This window comes from Heterodontus francisci, chromosome 9, assembly GCF_036365525.1.
Source record: "Heterodontus francisci isolate sHetFra1 chromosome 9, sHetFra1.hap1, whole genome shotgun sequence".
NCBI classification, from domain to species: domain Eukaryota; kingdom Metazoa; phylum Chordata; class Chondrichthyes; order Heterodontiformes; family Heterodontidae; genus Heterodontus; species Heterodontus francisci.
Genome location: NC_090379.1, coordinates 115,667,015 through 115,694,501, shown reverse-complemented (window position 1 = coordinate 115,694,501; position 27,487 = coordinate 115,667,015). Strand labels below are relative to the sequence as shown.

The following is a 27,487-nucleotide window of genomic DNA, read 5'->3' as shown; positions in this document are numbered from 1 at the left end:
CACTGTCCTACTTGTTTGAATATTTTCATTAATGGGATTGTTGTAAAAATCATTACAAGTTTCAACTAAGTTCTTATTCATATACACGATGCACTTAATGTCAAATGACTCATGGCTATTCAGTATTTACACAAACGTCCCATTAGATCTGATAGCTGCTGAAAGTTACCTTCAATAATTGTGAGATCATCTGTTGTTGTAAACGGCATTTCTCCTTCTCAGCCCTTGCACGTAGCTTATCCCTTGCCTTTGCTATTTCCACTTTTGCTTCCTCTCGTGCCTTCTGATAATCTCTAAGTAGATACTCAATCTCTGAAGTGGTCTCCTCTCTCCCCTTGATAATGGTTTGAGTTCTAGAGGATTACAACAATTCATTAAGTGTGTCACCACCGGACATTGTGACTTTTATTTTCTTGGGTTTAATTTTTAAAATTCTCTCATGGGATAAGTGCGTTGCTGGCAAGGCCAGCATTTGTTGCCCATCCCTAATTGCTCGAGAAGGTTGTGGTGAGCTGCTTTCTTGAATTAATGCTTTGGTAAAGAGCTTCAAAGACTGCAGGAATAAATTGAGATCATGAATGGACCATCACTGATACACATCAATTCATGAAATTATCTTTTTCCATGACTAAACAGTGTTTATAGTTCTTGAATTTTCATGCCACAGCTCAAGTACAATCCATTGTCTAAAGATTGCCGCACATTTTACTATGGGCGGCACAGTGGCGCAGTGGTTAGCACCGCAGCTTCACAGCTCCAGCGACCCGGGTTCAATTCTGGGTACTGCCTGTGTGGAGTTTGCAAGTTCTCCCTGTGTCTGCGTGGGTTTCCTCCGGGTGCTCCGGTTTCCTCCCACAAGCCAAAAGACTTGCAGGTTGATAGGTAAATTGGCCATTATAAATTGCCCCTAGTATAAGTAGGTGGTAGGGGAATATAGGGACAGGTGAGGATGTGGTAGGAATATGGGATTAGTGTAGGATTAGTATAAATGGGTGGTTAATGGTCGGCACAGACTCGGTGGGCCGAAGGGCCTGTTTCAGTGCTGTATCTCTAAAAAAAAATATCCGTTACTGACTAAAGGTGCAAAGAAAAAGTTATAAAAATGAGTTCGAAAGAAATAATTCCAATGACTAGTCACTATGCAAATTTCTGGGATTGCTGCAAGTTTATTCTCTGTCACAGCTCCTGACCTTCTCCACTGTATCTATACTGGCTAATTCCTAGGGCTATACTTTAAAAGTACTTCATTGGCTGTGAAGCACTTATGGGGACTGGGATTTTTTATGAGGCATGCTATAAGAGATCAATCAGCAGTGGCCTTCAGACAAGGATCAGGGTGAAGAGGGACCCAAGAAATTTCTTTCAGTACTACACCAGTACGAGGGCGGTCAGAGATGAGACGAGAACCATAAAGAGGCAAATGGGCTGGAAACAGCGGATAAACAAAAGACAGTAATCATTCTGACCATTTCCTTCAGGTACGTACAAGACATGATCAAGGATAGATGGTACTGTCCCAGCATGCTAAAGAGCTCTAGGAGAGAAATTTGTGATGTACTGACAATTATTATGAGATAGTCTCTAGACACTGGGGAGATACCAGAAGATTGGCAACAACCCAGTGTACTGCCATATTAAATTCCAAGATGACAGATCAAACACAGCCAACTAGAGTCATACCTCAGTCTCACCTAAGATCTTGGAAATGATCACCAGGTTTGAAGATTATGCGGACAATAATAACTTCGTAAACAGTCAACATAGATTTAGAAAGGGAATTGAACCCTGCAACATGTACCTAGACTTCCTGAGCCAAAGTTGTACACAAAAAGCAATTAGTTAAAAGCAATGGGGATTGGAGGTAAAACTTGGCTGAAAGGTAGAAATCACTCCGGGGATATTTATTACAGAATTTACATCAGGGTTGTGGAGGGAAGTACTGACTGGGGTGCCCCAGGGCTCAGTGTTGGGAACACAACTGTTTCTAATTTACACCAAAGACTTGGACTCAAGAAATCCAATGTAAATTGGGTCTAATTTGTGGAAAAAGGAGAAGGAAGAAAGGGGCTTTTTATCGAATCATAAAATATTACAGCACAGAAGGAGGTCACTCAGCCGATCTGGCTCTTTCGAAGACCAATCCAGTTAGTCCCACTTACCTACTCTTTCCCCATATCCCTGCATTTTTTTTGTTCTTTCAAGTATTTATCCAATTCCCTTTTTGAAAGCTACTACTGAATCTGTTTCCACCACCCTATCAGACAGTGCATTTCAAATTCTAACCATTCGGTGTGTTAAATAGTTTTTCCTTCTCTTGCCTCTGGTTCTTTTGCCAATCACCTGAAATCTGTGCCCTTTGGTTATCAATCCTTCAGCTACTGGAAACAGTTTCTCCTTATTTACTCTATCTAAACCCTTCATAATTTTAAAACACCTCTATCAAATCTCCTCTTAGCCTTCTTTCATCTAAGGAGAACAACCTCAAGCTTCTTCAGTCTGTCCACGTAACTGAAATCCCTTATTCCTGGAATCATTCCCGTAATTCTTTTCTACACCCTCTCCAAGGCCTTGACATCCTTTCTAAAGTGCAGTGCCCAGAATTCGACACAACACTCCAGCTGAGGCAGAACCAGTGGTTTATAAAGCTTTAGCTTAACATCCATGCTTTTGTACTCTATGGCTGTATTTATAAAGTCCAGGATCCCACATGCTTTATTAACTGCTTTGCTAACCTGTCCTTTTGGGACTCCTGTCTTAAGTGTCCCAAATGTAAGAAATGTATTGCAATTCCATTAAACAGACAAGTGAAAGATTGAGTGAGTGTTCTGGAAACATTCAATGTAAATAGTTTTCTGCACAGTAATGTGGATGCTGCACTTGTCTGTCAATTCCTTACTGAAATTTTCCTTATATAACGGAGGACTTACCTTGTGTTTTCCACAACATCTTGGCGTAACCGCTGGAGGTAGTTCCTGCGTTTGCTTGGGAGGTCTTGTTCCTGATGGGATGTGGTCGGATGATTTTGGCATTGCAAAGTTAAATGTTTCTGTGGGCTCAGACTACGGGTCCTTCTGAACTTCTGTAGTTTCTCATCTCTCTCCTTTCTCAAGGCCTCTATGGTTTTCACGTGTCTTGTAATTTGCATACAAATATAGAAAATCATTAAGTTGATGTTTTTTGCAACACTTGATTAACTATAAACTTTAGTGATCAAGTGACTAATACATAGCTGCAGATTGCATCACAATCTTTCAGCAGAGTTAACTTGAGTGCATGATTAAAGTGTATAAATATTAGCAACATTTGCTAAAATGGATGTCCATGAATATCCCATCTGCTATTAAACTAGAGGACTAATCCATCATGATACCCAATCTCTTTGTTACTTTAGCAATGTGCAGTTATCATGACTTAACAGGATTGCCATGGTTACTAAAAACATTATTTTTTTAAATGCCCATTTGGACATTGAGAAATGAGGATCTGATCACTGAGACTTTGAGAATGGCCTGTGCTATATGGCAGTGGATTTTCCAATCAATGCCTGTTGCTTGTTTCTTGGGGTGAGAATATAATATGGAGTATAGACGATTAAGGGGTGATCTACTTGATGTGTTCAAGATGATTTAAAGGGGTTGATAGGATAGAGAGAAGAAACTATTTCTCTGGTGCAGGAGTCCAGAACATGGGGGCATTAGCTTAAAATTAGATCTAGTCTGTTCAGGGGTAATGTCAAGAAGCACCTCTTCACACAAAGGGTAGTGGAAATCTGGAAAACTCTCCCCCAAACAGCTACTGAGGCTGGGGTCAATGAAAACTTTCAAAACTGAGCTTGACGGGTTTTGAATGAAGGCTGGTGGATGGAGTTAAGATACAGGTCAGCCATGATCCAATTAAATAGCAGACTCAAGGGGCTAACTGGCCTCCTCCTGTTGTTATTTTCCTTTTGATATACAGTTAAAAACTGCAGTTTAAAGCAGCGAATACCAAGGGATAATAAGATTCATTACCGTAGCATAAAGTACTGGACTTAGAAAGGATTAGTTTACAAGATGGGAGGCAATATTAAGAATTTGTTAGCTACAGCTTCTTAAAGTACAGCGAGCTATGTTGTTTGAGCCAACATGTTTTCAGTTTTCTTACTATAAATTGGTGGCAAAAGGTCTTGGTCATATTTCTGATCATTTATACCAGGCTCAAAAGTAACAAAAGATATTCGCTCTAGTACACAAGCAACACACACCATATTTATACATACGGTTCTAAACATGAATGAAATAGCTGGATCTCTCATGTGTTGATCAGATATTGTGGAATTTACAGCATAACTGGGATTTTTAACTGTTAAGATACTCTCTGAACAGAAAAGGTCTAAATAGGGCCCTAGGTCAATTCAAGTTTTCTCTAGATTGGCCCTCCTGTTCACAACTCCAAGTAACTCAAGGTTAGAATGCAGCAGGAAATAACTGCGGTTCTCTGCCATGAATTCTTGGTGTTTGTATTTATATGAAGAGTGATGTCTGGAGAGTTGTATTCTCAACTTTCATTAAAATACACAGATGTGTGGCACATTGTGATAATCCAATGAAAACATATACAAATTTCACCCTGGCATAAACAATCACAACATTTCTTACTCAGTGAGTTGTTATAATCTGGAATGCACTGCCTGAAAGGGTGGTAAAGCAGATTCAACAGTAACTTTCAAAAGGAATATACTTAAACAAGAAAATTTGCAGGGCTATGGGCAAAGAGTGGAGGAGTGGGATAAATTAGATAGATCTTTCAGATCTTTCACAGCTGGCAAAGACATAAAGGGCCAAATGGCTTCCTTCTGTGCTGTGTGATTCTATGATCTTCTGACTGGAATTTTCAGATTTTAACAAAGATAGGTGAGCAAAACAGAAGTAGTGTCTGTGTGATTCCCCAATGTTGGCTACATTGTGAAGCACAAGTAGGGAAAAGGTTTCCTGTAGGGAGGGGAAATATACAAGGATTGCGACTTGAGCCACTTTTATGGATCTCCTGTCGCTTCCTGACAGGAGCCTGAGACAAGTCATCTGACCTTTGCGTCAAAGAAATAAAAACAGGAGGATGAAAACAAATTGTGAAGGGGAAGATCAATAGAAGCTGTAATAGAAGTAATTGATAAATGGAAAAAATATGAAATCATTAGCCTTTATGGTAAAAATTAGGCAGTAACCTACAGTGCTAGTGTCAAGAAAACTTGCTATGCCAAATGAGGAATTTTAATTCATCGGTTGGAAACCTACAGTAGTTAACCTTTAAAAAAGAACTAGCAGCCAAGATGGCCACTACAATTTACATCTGAAACACCTTTCACATTCCAAGACGTCAAAAGTGGAGACACATGTCTGATTAGCCTGTACCAAAAACAATGGTTTGCTCTATTGATTGAACTACTTGAGACTGCTTTCGTTAGCAAGACATTCAAAGCCATCCTGGGAAATTAACAATGAAAGGGTGAACCCCACCAGGGGAAAACATTAACACCATGAGGCTTGACAGATGGAAATTCCTAAATTTGAATTTCATTAGAAGGTACCAGAGAATACAGTCATGTGACCGTTTGTCCATCTCTGTGAAAGCTGAAGTTTCCTTTGGACAAGGAGACAAGCCAGTGGCTCATTCTGTGCAGAAACCAGAAGGGTTATCTCTCTCTCTCTCTCTCTCTCTCCAGAAGGCCTAGTGAAGCCTAGCTGCCGGCTGTTAGATTCAAGACAAAGACACAGAGAAGAAAGCCTGCTGGTCAACTGTCTCCAAGGGCAATTATCAACGCAGAACTTCAGGACCACGAATTCAACTGGAAGACCACTAAATTCACCAGACAACATGGACTGTGTAATATTTTTATTTGTTCTGGACTCTAATCCAACACAAATCTATTTTTAACTAGAATAAACTCACTTCTTTCTTGTTTAAACTCAAGAAAACTTGTCCGATTGGTTGTTTTACGATCGCCACAAAGGTAAAAGACTCATTGAAGTGGTAAGCACATCCACTGTTTAAAAAGGAATAGAACCCTTTTGCAGTCAAAGAGAAAGGACAAGAGGGGAGCCTTGTGACCCCCTCCTCACCTGATCATAACATGGAGATTACTCTGGATTAATTGGTTCCAGGTGACACAGGACTACAACTGAACATCACATCCTGGGCTTTTCAGCCGTTGAATGTGTGACTGGGCAGTAAACATACATACATGACAATTTCTTACATTTACCTTTCATAAAGCTGCTGCCTGATGGGAATGTTTAAGTCATCTGCTGCTCCACTCTGAAGTATTCTTAACAAAGCATCCGTTTCCCCCAGGCCATAGTTCAGCTTTGCTTCAGTGAGTTCCACTGTCAGCTGGTGCTGGTTTAAATCCAGGTATATTCCAGACATGATCTGAGATCGTTCTTGGCGCAAGCTTTCAATTTCTTTCTGCCTTTCATCGTGCACCTCTGATTTGAAGTCTACCATTCCTGTAACTCCATCTCTGTTTTGCTTTTGTTCTGCCTGTCTGTGCGAACAGGCGGCCATGCTCATAAAACTTGTTGTTGACGCAGGTCTATAGTGGACGCCAGACCAGTTGCAGAACTTGTTGTGTAAAGGTAAGTCTTCTGGGCCTCTGCAGCTCATTACCCCAGAATTGGACACTTGTAACCTGTTGCAGCCAGTTATGGAGGGATTCTCATTCAGAAGCACTTCTGTGTTGCATTCACTTAAAACTAAGGATTGGGCATCTTCAGTGGCAAATTCAATGGTCTCATCACTCATTATGGATGTCCTGGACATGGAAATACAATCATTCATGGAGTCATCTTGATGTCGAGTTTGATCCTCTAACATTCTGCCCTTTTCTTCATGAAACTCTGTCCCATCTTCAGAAAGACGGCCGTGCTGCATAGAAGACATACTGGAAGATCTATGGAAGGTCCTTCTAGATAGCCTTGTGGTACCATCATTGATTTTACTTAGAGTGGGAGGAAAGGAAGTCAATGGAAAATTCTGATAAGTTGGTTGAAAAGCAGAAGAATTTATCTGCTTTCTTCCATCAGTGTTTGAGGTACAGGGCATGTGAACATTTTGAAGAACCAATTGTGGTTCAGTTGCCTTGCACTGAGAGTAACAAAGTGGTACCTGTTTAACAACATGACCTACTCTCGTCACATTACTTTCACACTGCCAAGTGTGATGTTCATTGCAAGCATTTGCTGCTTCCGACCTCACAGAGGAGACTTGGGATTGTACTCCGTCGCGGGGATCTGCTTCACTCTTTAGTTTAGCTGACCGTGACAAATCATGCCGAGTAAATATACTTTGTTCATTTGACGTAACCAAAGACACACCATTCATTTCCATCTTCTGTTCACCTTCTGACTCTTTCTGAAGCTTTCTTTGCTGTTTTTCATTAAAACCATACCAAGAAGCAGGCCTTTGCTTTCTTTGCCAATATACAGATTGCTGCAGTCCATGCGACTTGCCATGTGATTGAAGGCACAGAAAGGACTTGCTACGGCACCTGTGGTTCCCTGACCCAGCTTCGAATGTTTGAATAGGGGATGATGCTCGGTCCACTAGAACAGCTGGCCTGATATCAGCAGAAGCAGGTTCATGTCCAGCTTGGAGACTTTGTGCAAAGCTCTTCATTTCTTGATCTTCGGAGAGGCTGGGATGATTAGTTTCCATCTTTGAAAATTCTGATGCACTTCCGTGAGAGCTGATACTTGTACCTTGTGCATGGTCACTGTGTATTGATGTCAGTGATGATGCTGCAACTGGTGAAACACCTGGACTGAATGAAGAAATTTGAGAAGAGTTTGCTACCAATTTTTGAGCATCTAGTGAGGCAGGGGTTGAGGTCCTGTCAGATGAATTTCCACCTTCCGTGGAAGGCGGAGAACAAAGTGAGTGGCTCAAGATGGCATGATGAGTATTAAGATCTGGCACACTACAGTTCTGCTGTCGTTCCTGTACTGTTAATGTCACATTAGTGTGTTCTTGAGACACACTAACATCTGAACCAATCACTTTTACAATAACATTAACCTCTGGAGATTTATGTACTTCCTTTCTTGGATTTGCCTGGCTATCTTTGTCTATATTATGAGGTAATGCTTCTGTCTGAATGGCTACGTCCACTACTGTCTGAGTACAACTATCTGCTGTTCTGGTTGCTCCTGGCATACCACTGTTCCGGTTAGATGGTGAAGTGGATTCATTAGAACGGTCTGTGCTTGAGTGGATATTACCCAATAGCTCAGTGGTGTTATGGAGAAGCTGTGAAAGATGGACAGAAAGGTTCTGAAGACTTGACCAGCGACCTTGTTGTGCGGGTGTCTGTGTTGGAGTTTGGGTGCAGCTTCTCTGGTGTCTAGGCAGCTTCTGGTGTTTCATTCCATCCAATGTTTGTGTTTCTTGGTTGCAGGTCTGTTTCAAAGACCCATCGGAAGCTGACTTTACAGAAGACTCTATTGGATAAAGGAGTACAATTTCATCAACTTGTGATTTAACATTTCCTAATTCAGAATTTGAACTTGGAAATTGTGATGATCGGAACAATGAAGAAGCCATAGATGGATCACATGACCTTTGATAGGTATCTCCATCGAGATCATATGCAGCATCAAAAGTCTCCCCTTGGAAGTCACTTACATTACTTAGTGTGCCAGATATTGCTCTTGTATTGACGTAACAACTTAAATGTGAATTAAAGGGAGAATTTTGAACATTTAATCCATTGTCAACACTGGAACATCTTACAACACTACCAGGGCTACTTAGTTTTGATTGGACATTGCACACATTGCTTGCACTTCCAAAATGACACAGCTTCCGATTGCCTCTGCTCAATTCATCGCATTGCCGCGGATGGATGTATGGATTAACATCACTGGAAGCAAAATGTATTGGATCTTTTATGAAGCTCAATTCTACTTCCGAAAACTGCTGATCTTTGAGTTTTCCTTCAGTAAAGTTTCTTGGATGAAATTCATCAAATGTCGCTGGGATACAACCATCATTGCTTTGTTGTTTGACTGATTGATTACTTTGTCCTCGATTACAAGGTAAGGTGACCCTGGAATGGACTACTGCATTGCTAGCAGGCATGTGTAACTCTGTATTCACTGAAACCCTCTCACTTTCAAGCTCAGGCTGAAGATTTAGGTTCTGTCCAAGTCTTCTGTCCATGTCCCTTTCTGCAAATGTTTCTGTTTGGTATGCAACCTGTTCTCCACGTGGTGTTGGTGGAACATAACTTGGATCTAATCCATCTAAAGGTTTAGCGACCAGTGCTGCAGCAAGACTGTGCCCACTGGAACCTTGCATCAGGAGATCAACACTGGACGAAGATACTTGCACAACTGGTGCCGAGTGCCTCTGTTTCAATAGTGGTACCCTTGCCTCCTCTTCATGACTTTCTAGTTTTGTACTAGTGGTACTCATTGACTCTGTGCATTTACAGACAGATGTCGGCAACTTGTTGATACCCCTCCCACACTGCCTGGTTCGAAGCTCTTTAAGCGAAAGGAATTCAATGTCAATTTCTTCACCTGAACTTGATGATTCCTTAGTTTTGTCTGTAATTGGCTTTGGTTTCATTCTTTTAAACCTCTGTGATTTCTTCTTCAGAGCATCTGAATCTTTCAAAAATTCTGAATTGGAAGAACTAAGTCTTTCAACATCAACCTGGGTTACTGAAGAGCATACAGAACAGCTACTGTTACCAGCATCTGAAAGTACTGACAGATCTATGGTTTGGCAAGCTCCATCCATTTCCATCCATTTACTGCTTTCATGTGACTGAGAAGCTGACCCTCCAATCTGTTTGCGCTGTAGGACTGAATCCTCACTCTGTTCAGGCACGTCAGAACTCAGATCACTGCCATCTATCTGGATAACTGGAAGATCATTACTTTCTTGAGAAGAAAATTTGTTGTATGTTTCAGCAATTTCTGGAGTAGCACAAGTAACATAGTGGTCCTTTATTTGCAATTTGGATTCATTTCTAATTTTATGTCTGGGGGCCAACTGATTTTGTGTCTGTTGTAATTGTGTTACTGGCTGTTCTTGCACATGAGTATCATGGACAGGGGTGTACAACTTTACATGGCTGTCAGTGAGATGCATTTCTGATTTACATTCTGATGTAGCAGTCTCAACTGCTTTCTGCATTCTGGTTTGAACACTGGGCTTATTAATGCACTTAAGTATGCATTGAGGCATGAAGTCAACTGCGGTGGGGCACTTGGACTTACTTTCCTCTTTTATATTAGCTAAGAATTCATGATTTTTACTGTGGGAATCCAATGATAGTGTGCTTCCATTGCAAACCAGTTTGTGCTTAAAAGTATTCAGTTCATTTTTCAGCAGTAACTGTGTTTCTTCACACCTTTCACTACCACTTACTTCTTTCCTAGTTGACCCATTATTCGTTGAGTCAGGTACATCTTTATTATTGCAGTTTTTAGCACATCCAACTATTTCAGAGGAAGTCATACCATCAGCTCTAACAGATTCTTCTCTAAATGTAACTAAAGGTCGTTCTGATGCTGTTACATGCAAGTTTAAAGAACTCTCAGTTAGCTCTGAAACACCCATCCCAACCGGGTCTCCATCAATCAGACTCACCGAAGAATCCTCCTCTTCTCCTCTGCAATGCAAGGCAATTTGCTTCTGCTGGCCACACGATTCAATGAAGCTTTGCGGTGTGAATGTACTTTCACAGTCAGCATTTGAGAAATGGACATCACGGCACTTAGTTTCTGCATGTAACAGATAAGGTGCAAGCAATCCAGTGGTGCTTGAAGATTGCTCCTGAAGGGATTGAATGTGGGTTTGGTCCTGGTCCTTTCTTGCTGCAGGGTAGTTCTTTAACAGCTCAGAACCCAACATGCTTTCCAAGGAGCTCAACCCAGCGGATCTCTGCATGGTGGTAAGCTTTGCATCACCGTCTAGTGTCTGAGTTTCAATTGTTTTTCCTTTGTGAAGATACAACCTCGGTTCACTTCGGACCTCTTTTTCTTCTGGTTTCCGTGAGACCAATTTGGATGATGTGCACCTGCTTACATCGGATTCTTCATGCTGATGGGCAAATGAACTTTCTGTTGATACTTCAGATTTCCCACGTATAATCTGACTTCCATCTAACTGGGGAATATCTTGCAGAGAACTTTTAACAACTGCACTTTGGCTGTGAAACATTTTGCATTGTTGCAGTAAGCTGCTTCTGACAGATGCATTCTGACTTGCAGCAGTGCTGCAAAGTTTCAGCGTGCCTTGGAAAGTCGGAGGGGAAGAATCAACATTTAAGCCAGAGGCTGAAAAACCTGTATTGCATGTATTCCGATCATGTAAAAAGGGTGATTGATGGCCTTTGAAAACATTGCGCTTTTGAGATGCAGTCATGGCATCTACAGTGCCCGAATTTGCAACAATTACATCTGAACAAACTATATTTTTATCAGAAGTTTTCTGCATTTGGTTAGCAAGAGCCTCATTACCAGCCTTCTTTAAATGGTAGTCAACAAACTTGGCCCAGTCTGAATGTACTAATGTTTTTGCTGCTTGCAGATCAGCCTGAAAATCACTCACATCAGAAGCAGCTGTTGGATCAAGTTGGTACCACATCACATGTCTACCTACCACCTCCTTTAAAACAATATCCTGAGCTGGCAATGTATTAGCAGATCTCCCTGGTGCTGAATACTCCTCCTTCCTGCAGATGGTACTGTTAATTTGGCAATCGCCTGCACTGGCCTTTTCTTCATTGATGTCTTGAAGATTGTCTATACAGACGAAACAGGACTGAGGACCACTCACATCTGGCCTTTCAATTGTATTCCTACTTGACTGCGAGGTAGCTGTGCCTTGGATGTTCCCTGTTGACTCGGAAATCGACACTCTCTCTCTATATGATGTATTTTGTTCATTGCTCCGCAGTAAAGGAGTGTCAGCAATAGCTCTGCTTTCAGCTAACTGTTGCTGTGTAATATTTACACGAGACAATGTATGCTTCAGTTTCCTCCTCAAATGAAAATGATCAGTTGCAGAATCAACCTTACTGGAGATCAAATTACATGCTACAGAGTCAATGTCAGAATCAGCCGTTAAGCTGTTCTTTGGAGGACCTGAGAATGTTTCCAGATCCATGGTTGCACGATTCTCTAATCTTCCTGCCTGTGCACATTCCTGACTTGTCCACAGTTGCTGACCGTTTAATGAATGTTCAGCAATATTACATGGTGAAACTGCCAAACAACCTCCCTGCCCATCAGTATTCCCTTGACATGGAACCATTTTAAACATCTGTGTCTCTTGCAGTGTCTCACAATTGGAGTTTTCTATCATGGACTGTATTTCCTCTTGTGATACCTTTTGTTCTTTATTGTTAGAGCTATTTATACAACTCACTGCTGATTTTACAAATTTGGAAATCTTTGGAGAGGACTGCTCATTTATTTCACACTCAACTTCATTTCCTAAGGCACTGGTAATCCCATCTTCCTGGGGCAGATCCTGGGAATATCTGTTTGCAAGTATTTGTCCAACTTCACTTTCATGTGCCATATGTGAAGAAACATGAAAGCTGTGTGCTCCCTGACCATTCAGTGTGCAGGTTCTATTAACTGTATGAGGATTTTTGATGAAGTCTTGATGTTCAGTTTCAGTACTGCTGAAGTTTAGCAACTGTTCTTCACACATAACATGCTGCTCCTTTCTTATTTGAGATTTTTTGGAACGTGTGTTCATTATTTTATTATTTTTAGTAATTTCAACAGACCTTGGAGATGACAATTGATGAGAATAATTTTGCTGGGATCCACTGTCAGTGCCCACATGTGTTATCGATCCTTCCACTAGCTGACTGGCAGACATTTTGGTTTCTTGACCATTATTGTAAATTAACAATGCTCTTCCATTTTGTTCAGTACTGCTTCTGGTTTCCACTGAGTTTTTACTTTTATCTAAACCTTTGGCATTTTCATAATCTTTAGCCATTGATCCTGTAATTTCAGTGAGCATTTTGGTAACACCTTTACATGCACTTGCAGTTTCAGTGAACCCCTTCCGATCTGCATTACAGTCAACTATCATGAAGGGCAACTGATTATCTACAGTTTCTGTTATATAATTTATGTCAGGGGTATTCCCATCATTTGCCCTGCCCTCAGATTCACCAATTAGGTTATTCTCTTGAATTAACGCTACAGCATCTCCTTCCTGGTTAGATTCAAGACATATCCTGCACACATCCTGAACGATATCTGTCAGCATTTCATTCCCCTCAGTTTGATGTGTTAGGAAATCAGTTCTCATTTGAGGTTCACAATCATACTTTGACCGTGTTTGATTTGAGACTGTTTCAGTGCTGTGCTCTGTTTCCAGTTGAAAGGTTTGATGGTTCTTGCTTTCCAGCACAACACTCTGAGCTACTATAGAGTTCTCTTGCTTGGCTTGGCCTGCCTCATTTCCTGTATGACTGGCATCATGGGAAGCATTGATCGCGCTCTGAAATGCCACTCTTGATGAGTCGGCTGTGCTACAAGCTTCTGTGAAAGTCCAATCACACAACTGAGATCTCTTCTTAACTGTTCCACCAACTGTGTCATCATTTTCCGTAATGCATTTTGTTGTGCAAGTTTGTTCTGAGCAGTATTTAGAAGAGCTGAAGCCCCTAGGCATCCTGTCTCCTTTCATTTCTGTTGCCTTTTGAAATGCTCTGGCTTCACCATTGCCGTTCTCATTCAACTTTACAAAGCCCTCATTATGAAAGGATATTACTTCATTGGGTTTGTTTCCACTTTTAGCTGTACATGTGGTTCTGATTTTCTGTAAAGTAGAAAGGACACAGACTTCGGAGTTATCTGCTAAGGCAACACTGACTGTTCTGGCATTGCCATCTGTTTCTGCCACATTGGATTTTTCGGTTATCGTAGACGTGGTTTGAAAATAATTGCCAGTTCCAGAATTGTTGCCAAATTTTTCTCCTGCACTACTCACAACACTGTTCTCCTTTGACTTGCTCTGTTCTAGATAGTCACATGCTACTCGGTCCCTCTGAATTAACTTTGCACAAATAATTCTCTCATCGTGTTCAGCATCTCTATCGAGCACTTCTTCTCCTGCACAGCCAGTTCTCTGAAAATCATCTTTCAAAGTTCCTGCAGAAACAATTTGCTTTTTAACAGTGACTTCACACTCTTTGGACTCCCTCAAAAATCCACTGCCTGTCATAGTTACTGAATCTTCAGTCAAATCTACTGGGAGACTGTGATCAAAATAACATTGGCCTCCTTGAACTGCATTATTCACCATCATTTTACTTTTAAGTTTTGCTGCGCTAACATTACCAACACAAATTTCTGCATAATTTTCAAAACCATCCAGTAAGGAATTAGCAGTAGATACATGGTCACTTGTGAATCTTTCTGCTTTTATACTGCTTTCTTCATTAAATTGGACTGTTAAGAAGTCAGTGACAACATAATTTTGGTTGGTATCTGTTTCTTTATGGTCATGGGTGGATCGTGAATTGGTTGTTTCTAGGTGGCATGTCACTCTCTCTATCATAGGGATTCTTTCCACGTTGGGCCCATGAGATATTTCTGATCCATCTTCAACTAGCCTGTTAATATTTTCAAGCTTTTTGATAAAAGACTGTGGTAGATCGTCCCTTGAAATAGATTCAGCAGAAAAGTTGAGTTTGGTCGGACGTATACTGTAGGCTTTATTTAAATTTGCCACAATATTGTATTCCAGATTAAATTCATCCCAAATCCTGCTTTCAACGGCATTTTCTGTAGGTTCTTCATCATGAGACCTAGGAGCACTTTGCCTAGAAATAGATAAATTTAAAACAGTGGTTTCTTCTGCATGTGCATTGTTATTGTGTTGCTGATCTTGGGCATCACCATTCAGTGGGATACTTGCGTAGTTTAAGCAGTCTTCAACATCAGGATTGTATGAAATTTTGCTTTTCTCTTTCTCGTTACTTTTGCCTTTTGATACATACCCTTCCTTTTTATTTGATGAAGTGCCACTCACAATACTTTGTTCCTGTGAAAAGGAATCTCTAATTATCACCCGGAAGTCTTCAGAACAAATAATACTATTCTCCATGCGTAAATGACCATCATCAAGAGTCTTGAGCTCACTGAGCTTGTTTTCAGAATCCACTGTGTTGTTCGTAGCCTGTAACAGAGTTTCTGTTGAAGTATACCCACTAACATTCCTCAAGAGATACATGTGGTTCTTTGCTTTCTGCAGAGCAACATTTATTACTGAACTGGGCATCAGATCCCAATTGTCTTTTTCTTTGGTTATGGCACATCTTGTATCCAGACACCCTTGCATTATAATGGGTTCTACAATTTTTTGGTCTCCTTTGTGTACTAAGGATGGCTGTTCTGTTTGACTATTTCCACCTTTCATTAAAGTTGAGTGAACAATATCAGGATCCATATCTTGAACTGTGCTAAGTTCTGAAATAGGTTTGGTCTCATTCTGTATAAAAGAGGGTGCCAGAATCATATTCTCAATAAGCAAACTATTGTCATTATTTTCTTCAGCCAAGTTGAGAAATCTGTCAGTTAAAGATATCCATTGGGTGTTCAAGTTTTTCTTTTCCACAGATGCACCACCTTCTTGCACCACCACCTTGGGTTCCAGTACCTGTAACAATGGTCTACTGGAATTACAAACAGCTGGACAGCAAGAAGAATCGAAGGAGGTTTGGGATTCTGTCTCATCATGAGACTGCCTATGGCAAGGTAACTCTTCTGCTTGTAGAATAAATTGTTTGATGCCAGAAATGGTTATCTTCTCAAAGCTGGATAAGGAATTGAGTTTAGTTGTGTCCACTCTTGAAGCTCTGCCATGTACATATCTTCTATGATAGTCATCGTCACCCAGTAGACTGCACTGTGACTGTGTGCAGGTTCGCTCTGTTTCTGTGTTCTCTTGCTGTCTTCTCTGTGTTACTTCCATTTCTGAATCAACATTCTGCATGGCAATAACAGTATCTGTACCAGACGTTGTAAGTTTCAAACAAGTGTTGGGCAGAGAAGATTCTACAAGTTCTTGAGATTCCATTAGTGAACAAGATTGCTGTGTAGGAAGTACGCTATCTGGTACAATAGATATTCCTGTTGTTGTCTTTGTTGCCAATACATGCATACCTTCTATTTCTGAACTGCCAAGTAGTTCGGTAACCCAAGCTGTGGTATGATCAGTACAACTTGGATCTTGCAAAGTTACTCCATCAGTTTGAGATGTACTGATGAAAAGTTCCTTTGTTTGGGCTGAATCATTTTCTCTAACCGATTTGCCCTCTTTGTTCTCAGCACACGGTGTGTTGTCCTCTATGACAGTAACAAATGTGGGTATCTCATGAAAATTATGGATTGCATCATGCTGGTTCGTGTGCAATGGATCAAAATTAAACACAGGTTGGATCCAAATACTTGCTGGTCCTTCAGTTAGTTCAGCCCCCACATTCCTATACATATCAGTTTGCCCTAATGAGATTGCCCGAACAGGAGTGTCACTAGATGAATTTACCTCCATATTACTTCCGTTACTAGACTCACAAGACGACCAAGCATCCGTCTTAATCAGGGAGTCCATATCATTTTTATCAGGCTCCAGATTTTCCAACTGTATATTTTTATCCATGTCTGTAGCCTTCAACTCTGTGTTATTGCATAAATAAAAATGCTGCCCTTTTAATTTCAGAACTCCAACACCCTCCTTTTTATCAATTTGTACTTCAGAAGCCTGGTAGGTTTTGCTCCCATCATCTGCAGTCCAAGGTAGATTCCAATACACTTCAGCAGGCATTTCATCTGAAGCTGTGGACTCAGCTGAATCCATTCTGAAAATGTCCCTAGTTCCTTCCACATCAGTTAAGCTGTCGAGAGAAATACTTCTCCCTCTGTTTGCAAGTTTCTGCCTTGCTACCTTACTGTGGGAAAAGCAAACACGGGCACCGTGTTCATTACCATTCAGTGTGCCAGCTAGTTTCGCATCCTTGTCCACCAGCGAATCCTGGGACATTTCACTGTCATCACTTTCGCTACAATCCTCCTGCTGTTTGCTTTGCTGTCCCTCCGACTCTTCCTCCTGTAACTGTTCTGTTAAAGCGTTTGCATATAAAGATGAGAGAGAGTCCAGAGAGTATAGGCTTTCAGCATCCGACATTTCCTCCCTTCCCAACCAGCCACCTAGTGAACCACTAGCAACTGTGGCAGTGCCAGCATTCAGTATTTCTGCACTGTGCCACTTTCTCGTTTTGTGAGGGTGAGGCACAGGTTCCCAAAGTATATTGAGATTGACCATTGAGGAAGCCTCCTTGATGGGAAGCTGTCCCTGGCTTGGTGAAGAAGCTCGAGTGGCACTCTCTTTGCAGAATCTTTTGGCTCTGCTCAATCGTCCAGATGGTGGCTTTTTACAAACCCTGGAGGGCAATGATTTATCGCCAGTATTCATGAGCGAACATTTCCACATTAAATTCTGCCTCATGTCCTCATTAGTTATATTAAGTAACTTATCTGTGTTAGTTTGGCCACTTAATGAGCTTGCCATCAAATCTGATTCAAGCATCCCTGTCTCAGAGAGCAAACAGCCCGATGAATTTTTATTTTCAGGTACATTACTGATTAGTTGTCGGACTTCTGGCTGTAGGCTGCTTGTGTCATCCATTTTGGCTTGCTCTTTGCTGCTGAAATCAGTGCCTTCAGTTGATGTTTTTAAGGCTTGGGATTCTGTGTCTTTCTTGTGCTCTACAGCCTTTTGTTTCTTATGTAATTGGTCCCATGCAGGTGAAACAGGTTCTCTCCCTTGTTTTGAAGGTTGCTTCCTTCTAATGGGCAATCCCACTTTTGGCAGCGATCCCACAGAGAGAGACATCTGTGCTGAACTGTGCTTCTTTGTTTGAGGTGAGGCAGCTGAGCTCTTTCTCTTTAGGAAATCACTGTAAAAAGTATTGGAAACGTTAAATGCAATTACATCATTAGAAAGTCACACCAAAAAATACATTTGATTTCCATATCATTTCTAATTACTTATGCGATTCAGTCTGTTTATAGCTGCATTATCAGTTTTTAATGCAGGTTCTGAGACCCAAGTGTCTCTTTCGTATCCCACGCATTTACATTAGTGTCCGTTGTGATTCCAGGGGTAGCACTGTCGCCTTTGTGTCAGAAGGTTGTGGGTTAAAGTCCCACTCCAGAGGCTCGAGTACAAAATTTAGGCTGACAGACCAGTGCAGTACAGAGCGAGTACTGCACTGGTTAAAGGTGCCATCTTTCAGACGAGACTTTCAACTGAAGCTCTGTCTGCCCTCTCAGGTGGATATAAAAGATCCCACAACACTGTTTTGAAGAGCAGGGGGCTTTTTCCTAGTGTTCTGGCCAATATATATCCCTCAACCAACACCTAAAAGAGATAATCTAGTCATTATCTCACTGTTGTTTGGGGGAGCTGCTGTGTTTCCTAAACTACAACAATGATTATACTTCAAAAGCTACTTCATTAGCTGTAAAGAACTTTGGGACGTCCCCAGAACATAAAAGGTCCGTAAAAAATGCAAGTCTATTTTACATTGCTAAAACAGTTTCTCGTAACCTGTAACCCGTAACCCAGTTATATCCATCTTTATGAATCACTGAGCTACAGAAAATGGGTTCAACAACATATGCACCAGTAACCAAATCACAGATGCCAAGCTCCCAGAATCAAACAAATATATAAAAGCAGTTCTGATGAACAGTCATTGAACTGAAACGTTAACTCTGCTTCTCTCGCCACAGATGCTGCCAGACCTGCTGAGTATTTCCAGCATTTCTTATTTTTAGTATAAAAGCAGTTCTCTCTTCTCAGCATCAACTCATCCTGCTCAGGGCCAGAGTAAACACTTTCTCAGGATTCAACTTGTCAATGACCCTGAAGGATCCTGAATACCTCAAGATCCCCTCAGTCCTTTTTTGTAAATAGTCAGCTTCTGTCATTTCCCTCAAACTTTATAGGTGTCTGAAGGCAGGTATCAGGTGTAAAGCCACACCATACAATTAACACACACAAAACAGGCTTCCTCAAAAGCTCAGTGATTTTATCCACTCCGTAGCTGAGCCACTAACCCATCATCCACCATCAGGAGCCAGCCTACCAAGCTAGCTACCACTAGAAGCTGGCCAACCAAGTGCCCTGCAAGTGTGTTAGGACCTCAAATATTCACCGTATACATTAATGACTTAGATGATGGGATAGAGAGCCGAACATCCACATTTGCTGATGACACAAAGATAGGCAGCATTGTAAGCAGTGTAGATGGAATGGAAAATTACAAAGCGATGTTGATAGATTAAGTGAATGGACAAAACTGTGACAAATGGATTTCAATGGAGGCAAATGTGAGATTATCCACTTTAGACCTATAAAAGGTTAGAACAGGGTACTTTATAAATGGTGAAAAGCTAAAAACAGTGGAGGTCCAAAGAGATCTGGGGGACCAGATGCACAGATCATTAAAATGTCATGAACAGGTACAGAAATAATAAAAAAGGTTAATGGGATACTGGCCTTTATATCTAGAGGATTAGAATACAAGGGGATAGAAGTCATGCTTCAGCTATACAAAGCCCTGCTTAGACCAGACCTGGGGTACTGCTTGGAGAGAGTGCAGCTTAGATTTACTAGAATGATGCCTGAACTCCAAGGGTTAAATTCTGAGGCAAGATTACACAAACCAGGGTTGTAATCCCTGGAATTGAGAAGGTTAGGGGTGATTTGATGTTTTCAAGATATCTTTGTGCTTATGTTCAGATAGGTAGATTGGGAGAAACTATTCCTGCTGGTTGGCAAGTCCAGGACTAGGGGGCATAATCTAAAAATAAGAACCAGACCTTTCAGGAGTGAAATTAGGAAATGCTTCTTCGTACAAAGGATGCCAGAAGTTTGGAATTCTCTCCAGCAAATTGATGCAAGATCAACTGTCATTTAAAAGATGTGATTGGTAGAGTTTAGTTCACCAAAGGTAATAAAGGATATGGGACAAAAGCAGGTATGTGGAGTTAGGTCACAGATCAGCCATGATCTCAATGAATGGCGGAACAGGCTTGAGGAGCTAAACGGGCGATTCCTGTTCCTATTTTCCTATGTTCCTATACCACCTGCCGCCAGACGTCATCCAGCCAAGAGGAACCAGACAGCCAAATCACAGCCAGCTGACCACCACTAACAACCTGAACCTACTCATCCATAACCAACAAACAGACACCAGAAAGCCACTCTTCCCCCAGACAGTGCTGCCAGAATCAGGAGCCACAGAGGCAGGAGTGCTAGCACAGTTGGATTGGAGAGAGTTTTTGTGTTAATGCAGAAGTGTCACTGAGCAAGAAAAATAGCATGAACTCTTCTGGGAGAATTCCCTGCTCTTCAAAATAGTGCCATGGACTTCTTCATCCCCATCTCCACCTGACAGGGCAGACGGGACCTCAATTTAACATCTCATTCAAAAGATGTCACCTCGGACAATCCAGCACTCCCTCAGTGCTGCACTGGAGCGTCAGCCTCAATTATGTACTCAAGTCTCTGGATTGGGGCTTGAACCCACAGCCCTGTGACACAGAAGCAAGACTGCAACCACCAAGCTACAGCTGACATTTTATTAACCTGTCTTGCCCTTGCAGATGCTGATCTACTCTGTATTTACTGTTGTCTTTGATTTTTAAAATTTGCTTTAACGAGTGAAAGGATGTGTACTTTATTCCAAAGCATAAAAGGGATGTCTAATTGTTTTCTCCAATTAAGTATTTAGTAACATAGATGGTTGCAAACAAACCCATTTCTGTATATAAAAAGCATACCTGTAAACTGGGACATACTGCGGGTACAGGCGTGATACTAGGTCATTGGAATCCGAATGCCTCCGAGTTAGCAAAGGAACAGATGGTGAATGTTTTCTTGCTGGTAATGAGTATGGAGGAAATGATTTGTTCCACATGGTCAGTTTTGGATTTGGACCAGTTTGTAATGTGCTTGTTTTGTCCATGATCGGCTGCTTGAGTTGATCCTCGCTGAGTAAACTTGCAGCCTCCAGGTGTTGTAGGTTTGTTTTTGCTTCTAAAAGCTGGTGCTTCCCGGCGATTCTCTCCAGTTGGTACCTGACTCTCTTCTTGCTGATATTGTGCTCGGCCTTCCTGAGCGAGTGTTTCTGTAACAGTTCCAGCTGCACCAGTCGCTTCCTGTCCTGCTCGATCGAAGAAATCGCCTCTGTTTGCGGTGTGATCTGTACCCCGCACTCAGTGAACAATGCAGTGTCGGTCTGTATCCCCAGCTCTCGGCGGTGCTGCTCCAGGCAGACTAAGCGTTTCTCTTCATTCGCTAGACACTGCTGGTCTGAGAAAAGAGGAACAGGCAGCTGTTAATATGGCAAAAACAAACTACTGCTGTTGCTGGAAAGGGAGAGGGAGAATGCTGGAAACACTCAGCAGGTCAGGTAGCATCGTGGTAGAGAGAAACAGAGTTAACAGCCTTATTATTAACACCAAGATGACGGGCAGGGGAAGTTTTAAAACGGAAAACACACCTCCAACCTGCCGCATACACGCCTACCATCATTTTTATGGAGGAAGGTCGCATGCCCTGCAAGTGTCCTGACCTCGAGGGGTGGGTGACTTCATTCTAATGTTTAAGTCATGCTCTCAAAATTCATCTGGGTGCCTAATATAAATTTAACAGCTACCGGCATTGGTTTTCCAGGACTCAGGAAACCGGGCAGTATTGGGAGGCGGGTTTTGCCAGCCCCGGAACGTACGTGCCTTTCAGAGCACTCCCTGTGAAACAGGAGCAGCAGGAGTGTCCCCCCCAAGGAAGCTTTGGTCTCCTCTCTGCCAATCACAGCCCCTCTCTCACCCTCCCCTCCCACACCCGCATGGCAATTACCTTCCCACCAATCCCTGATCTCTAGTTCCCTTACTCCTGATTGCTCGGGCCTGTTCAAGGGTCCCCCGCTGCGGCTTCAGCTGCTAGTTTTCCCATGTGCAGCTGGCCAACCCTATTAATCTGGCCAGCTGCTGGGCAGGAAACAGAAGAAAAAGATTGTCAAGTGATCCTGCTGTTAAATTCAGCAGGAACCCCGCATCCCCACTCTTGCTGGGTATTCCCCACACTATTGCTCTCTCTACACCTCCACTTAAGGTCAATAACCTTTCATCAATACTGGAAGAAGTTAGAGATTTAACAGTTTATATGCACGTACAGAGCCAGGGCAAGAACAAAAGGGAAGGAGCGTGAAAGAGTAGAGGGCAAGATGGTGGAAGTACAAGGCAAAAGGGTGCGGGAATGGGTCAAGTACAAAAACAAAAGATGGGTCCAGAGGAGATGTAAATAGCTACATAATGTTGAAACAAGCTATTAATATCTCTCTCTCTCTCTCTAAATGATTTTCATTTACCAGCAATTATCCTGCTACACATGTAGAAAAAAAGTTTCCCTACTTTCATCGAATGATGGTTGGTGTAGGTAAGGTCATACCCATATATTTCCAATGCTGCATTTACTGTATAGCAGTGAGCCAGCAAGAAGCATGCAAGGTCACAGAGTCATGGAGAGATACAGCACTGAAACAGGCCCTTCGGCCCACCGAGTCTGTGCGACCAACAGCCACCCATTTATATACTAATCCTACGTTAATCCCATATTCAATATCACATCTCCACCATTCCCCTACCTACACTAGGGGCAATTTACAATGACCAATTTACCTATCAACCTGCAAGTCTTTGGCTGTGGGAGGAAACCGGAGCACCCGGCGGAAACCCACGCAGTCACAGGGAGAACTTGCAAACTCCGCACAGGCAGTACTCAGAAATGAACCCGGGTCGCTGGAGCTGTGAGGCTGCGGTGCTAACCACCGTCCTAAAGGTAAACCAGGCAGAGTTGCAGCTTTCTACAGATGCTGATATTTACCTAAAGAGGTATGCTTTACTGATCTTCCAGAAACAACCTGACTCAAGTGACAACATAAATGCTGTTGCCAAAGGAAAAAGCAGTTTTTGTTCTTGTTTGCACAGAATACTTTGTTTGACTGCTGGCCTGTACACACACCTTCCCCCTCTCAATCAGAATCTCCTTTCCATACTCCAAGCGAATCGTGCTTAAAGAAAAGGCTGTGACTACCTACTTTCCTCAATTTGTTGTTTAAGCTGTTCTTGATCGTGTTCAAGCTCTTGTTCTGCCCGTGACTGGGCTGCTTGGATGCGCTGGCGTAGTTCCTCAACGTAACATTGCTGCTGCTGTATCTGTTCTTGGTAAAACGCTTCCAATCCCTTCAGCTTTTGTTTGTACTCCTCGTGCTCCTGCTGTTTGTTCTGGTATTGCTCCCGAAGTTCCACCAACTGCCTCCTGAGGATAAATAACAGCAAGTGAAATCTTTTGTATGCATAGATTCAAAGATCACTGCGCTTAATACGCTAAACAGTAGCACTGTTCACACTGCAGAAGTGGAGAAAGTTCAGAACACTTTGACAGCACTTCTCAGACCTCTAACACCCGGAAGGACAAGGGTAGCAGGCACACACCAACCTATATCACTGTATCTTCATTGTTGCTGGGTCAAAATCCTGGAACTCCCTACCTAACAGCATTGTGGGAGCACCTTCACTACACACTGCAGTGGTTCAAGGCGGTCACTCGCAAGACAACTATGGATGGGCAATAAATGTTGCCGATGGTGGTTCACCCAGACACTATCCCAGCTGCTTTAATTCAGGTATAGTCCAACTAGAAAGTAAGTAACAGCTAGCCCAGAAAGCGAGACAGATTTTGGGGTCACCAACTATGGAACAGTTAACATCGCAACAAAAGGAAATCTTCTGAACATCAGACTTTCAGCTCCTTAAAGTCACCAGATGATTTATAAAAATCTACAACTTCATAAATATTTGACTGTTTACAAAAGATCAGTAGTTACCAGGAAAGTCTTCTGCATACAAGTGTGAAAATATAACTAGCACTGCAACATATTAGCAGTGGCAGTATGTTACGGCCAAGCAAATGCTTCATCTGATAGCGGCTGCCCGAGTATGTTTTAACCTTGCCACCAAACTTGGGTTTTAAACACAAAGTCTTTTCCTTTCACCAACACATCAATCTGTTCTTTCATCATTGATTGCTCAACACACGTAGCACTTCTTGTGCGATTCTTCACAGAGCCAGCTTTTGAGTTACCTAGCAACAACACAGCTTGGGTTCTACAAAGAAAGCTTGTTTGGCTGCACAGGGACTGAGATACATAGGCACAAACTATCCAGTGATTTTGCAAGATGTTTTAAACAGACCACAAACTACGGCAGCGCACCGTATTCAAATAACATTCAATTATATTACACTTTGCAACAGATTTAAAACTCGATTCAAAGATTCAAAGCCATAAGCACACCAATTTGGCAAATTTACTCAGTTTGTCTAACTACCATCTAATAACAAATTTCATCATTTATGCTCCATGAACGACAGTGCAGATTGCAGGCTGTCTGATATCAATAGCATACTGGCTGTTGATGCACAATAACTAGCGTAAGACAAACAAAGCCAATAACAAATAAATTAGAATAAAAAAGCTGAACAAGCCATAAAAAACAAGTGTGACGTTAAAACCCAATAGGCTCAAGCCTCAAGACACTGAGGTCGAGCAGCTCCACATACAACTTGTTTACTGAATGTTAAGAGCGTATCTAATCAATGTTACATAATCCAACACTGAGCCTCTGACATTTGTTACAGCTGAGAATTTAACGAAGGGCATTTATCTTTACAAGATATGGCTATTAACCATGAAATTAAAACAGTACACACACATACAGACACACGGTCAGACACGTAAACACTCCAATTAATATTTGCAGTTGCTAGTCTTACAGTAATTGCCCAAGCAAACAAATCATCCTCAGACGATGAATGATGCTCCAAAGATGCCTGGTCGCTGGTGTTCCAATAACCCAAACTGTGCCATTCTGAACCCCCCTGAAGTCCAAGTCTTAACGGAGGCTTCAACAACATGATTTTGAACATAAGCTTGCCTGTAACTGTAAGCTGGTGTTCAACATACTGTGCCAAGAGGCGACTGCAACTATGGCAACAACTGAAAGTAATTTCAACAAGTCTCTTCCCACTTCTGGCTCCATCTAAAAAAGTTTTAGAAACAAGAACCACATGCAAAAAAAAAACATTTATCACTGTGCCAGTCATGGATATTAATTAAATATATAAACATTAGAACAAAACTAGCTACATTATTTTTATTAGGGAAGGCCTGTTTATTTTTATTTCTTCTTTATGCATCTAACCTACTCATTGATATACAGACTGGGATTTTATCCAGGCGACGGGGGTCTTGACCTCCGGCAACAGCGCTGGCGAGAACCTAGCGTCGCCCCTTCTGTGGAAGGCCCACCAAATCAAGGAGTGGCGCTCAACCCAGGCCACAGGTAGGTCACGGTGGGAGTGGTCTCACTGGGTGGGGAATGCAGGGAAGGGTGTGCAGAGGATTTGGCAGCAAGGGCAGGGGGTGGTTCTCAGCAGATCTTCCCCCCACCCCCCCCTTCCCAATATCAGGTCCTTTGTTCAGGAACTTGGTGCCTTTTAACAAGGGGACATCCCCCCACCTCCCCACTTCACCGCCACCCAAAGTCGAAGTCAGCAAGCAATCCGCACGGTTTTTCTTACCATGCTACCTGTGCGGAGACAGAGCTGCCCGCCGCCGGATTAATTGTGGCTGCGGTGGGATAAGGCATTAATTGTCCAGTTAAAGGCCTCAATTGATGCGGCAGGGCAAGAACCACCCACCCCCTTCCCCCCACCCCCCAATTACTTGCTCTCCCTGCCTCCAAACCCACCGCTGAAGAGGGCATTAAATTCCACCCATAGTGCGTAAACTTACATGGTAACTGTTAATATTTTAAACTATTCTGCCTCTTAAGTTAACGACTATTTTACCAAACCTCTCTTCTATTTGTTACATCACTGAATGACGAACAAAATCCAAAGCATTCATTGCTGTTAAATAAAAATGCAATGATATGGAAATACTCAGCAGGTCAGGCAACAACTGTACAGAAACAGACACCAGTTGATATTTCAAGTCTTAAGAGGGTTCCTCAGAGTTTTAAAACCTGAAACAACAATTGAGTGACTTCTGTTTCTCAACAAATTGTCTGCATATTGCCAGCTTTTTCTGCTTTTGTTTTTAGATTCCAATATCTGCAGTGCTTTGTCTACTTGTATTAACACAGGATCCTTTATGTTGAAAGGTAACAAAGCCCGTTACACAAATTATTTTTTCCAAGTGCAGTGAATGTAGCCACCAGCAGCATCCGAGACAGAGTGCAAGGAGAGTGATGGTGCTGTTTTTAGATAGTGTTGCTTGATAGGATGTTGGCCAGGTCTCCCTGCTGCTTTTTATTACTGGATGTTGAACATCCACCTGAACCACTGTTAACAGACAGGTGGGCCCTCAAGTTACTGTTCCATCCAAAGTCTGGATTGTGGCTCAAAGCTAAAACCCTCTGATAAAGAAGCCATACTGCTGCCAACTCAGTCAAGCAAACACACAATATGGCTAGTGGCACTCATTGCTTATATTCCATAAACTACCAATCCTTCATGTGTAGCGCTGAATAAACACTTAGACACTACATGTCAGGCACTGGAAAACAGCTGCCTAATCTACCAGTCTCCTAGGAGTGACAGAGTTTACACCACCTGGGACACAAGTGCTTTATGTTCTGATACAAGGTTGCACCCAACTTGTTGCAATTCCTCTACCAGATGCTTATTGTCCTGCTGTGCATTTCCAACATCTTCTGTTTTTATGTAAGCAAAAAGTAAGATTTGCAATCCTAATACAATGGCAGTAGTCCTAGTAATTTAGCAGATGCCCCTCATCCATAATTGCTTTAATGATAATCTCTCACTGTCTACATCACAATTGCAATCTGGAAATAGCAGTGAAATGCAATATCATATCTTCTGTTCCACTGCACCCCTTTTTTTTTGTGGCTTGCAATTACAGTATCTGGAAAGCCCCATCACCAACACAACTTCTGACATTTTCCTGTAATATCCCAGTTATTTTGGTGACAAATAATATAATTTACTAATCCTAGAACTATTTCTGTTTCAAATTAGGGAAGTCACAATGGCTCCCAGCCTCCCAGGGGATCAGAGTACAACACAGTGAGATACTGAGCAATACAGACCAATGTCCGCTCAAGCTTGACCCCAAGATTTTGTCGCGTTAGCCAATAGCTGGAGTGATGGGAGGGGCACTGAAATGGCTTCAGCAACTGTTGGCCTGGGAGAGGGAAAAGGTCACGCATCATTCATGTTCCTGACTGCTATAGAAAGTCAACTTGCTTTACAGCCAATGAAGTACTTCTGTGAAGTGTAGTCACTGTTGTAATGTAGGAAACACAGCAGCCAA

The 27,487-nt window shown here is 42.0% G+C and overlaps 1 protein-coding gene across 5 annotated transcripts in view; it reads right to left on the bottom strand.

Moving 5' to 3' along the window:
• stard9 (StAR-related lipid transfer (START) domain containing 9) overlaps window positions 1-27,487 on the bottom strand; it is a 298,527-nt gene that overhangs the window by 15,025 nt on the left and 256,015 nt on the right. For 4 of the 5 annotated variants that reach the window (XM_068039742.1, XM_068039743.1, XM_068039744.1 and 1 more), the window contains 5 exons: window positions 23,189-23,409; window positions 20,871-21,402; window positions 6,242-17,977; window positions 2,928-3,131; window positions 170-353 (listed from right to left, as the gene is read on the bottom strand). In XM_068039742.1, the coding sequence (XP_067895843.1) occupies window positions 170-353; window positions 2,928-3,131; window positions 6,242-17,977; window positions 20,871-21,402; window positions 23,189-23,409 (12,877 nt within the window). Of the gene's footprint in view, window positions 1-169; window positions 354-2,927; window positions 3,132-6,241; window positions 17,978-20,870; window positions 21,403-23,188; window positions 23,410-24,924; window positions 24,996-27,487 lie in introns of those variants that run through there. The other variant, XM_068039747.1, reaches the window with a different exon arrangement.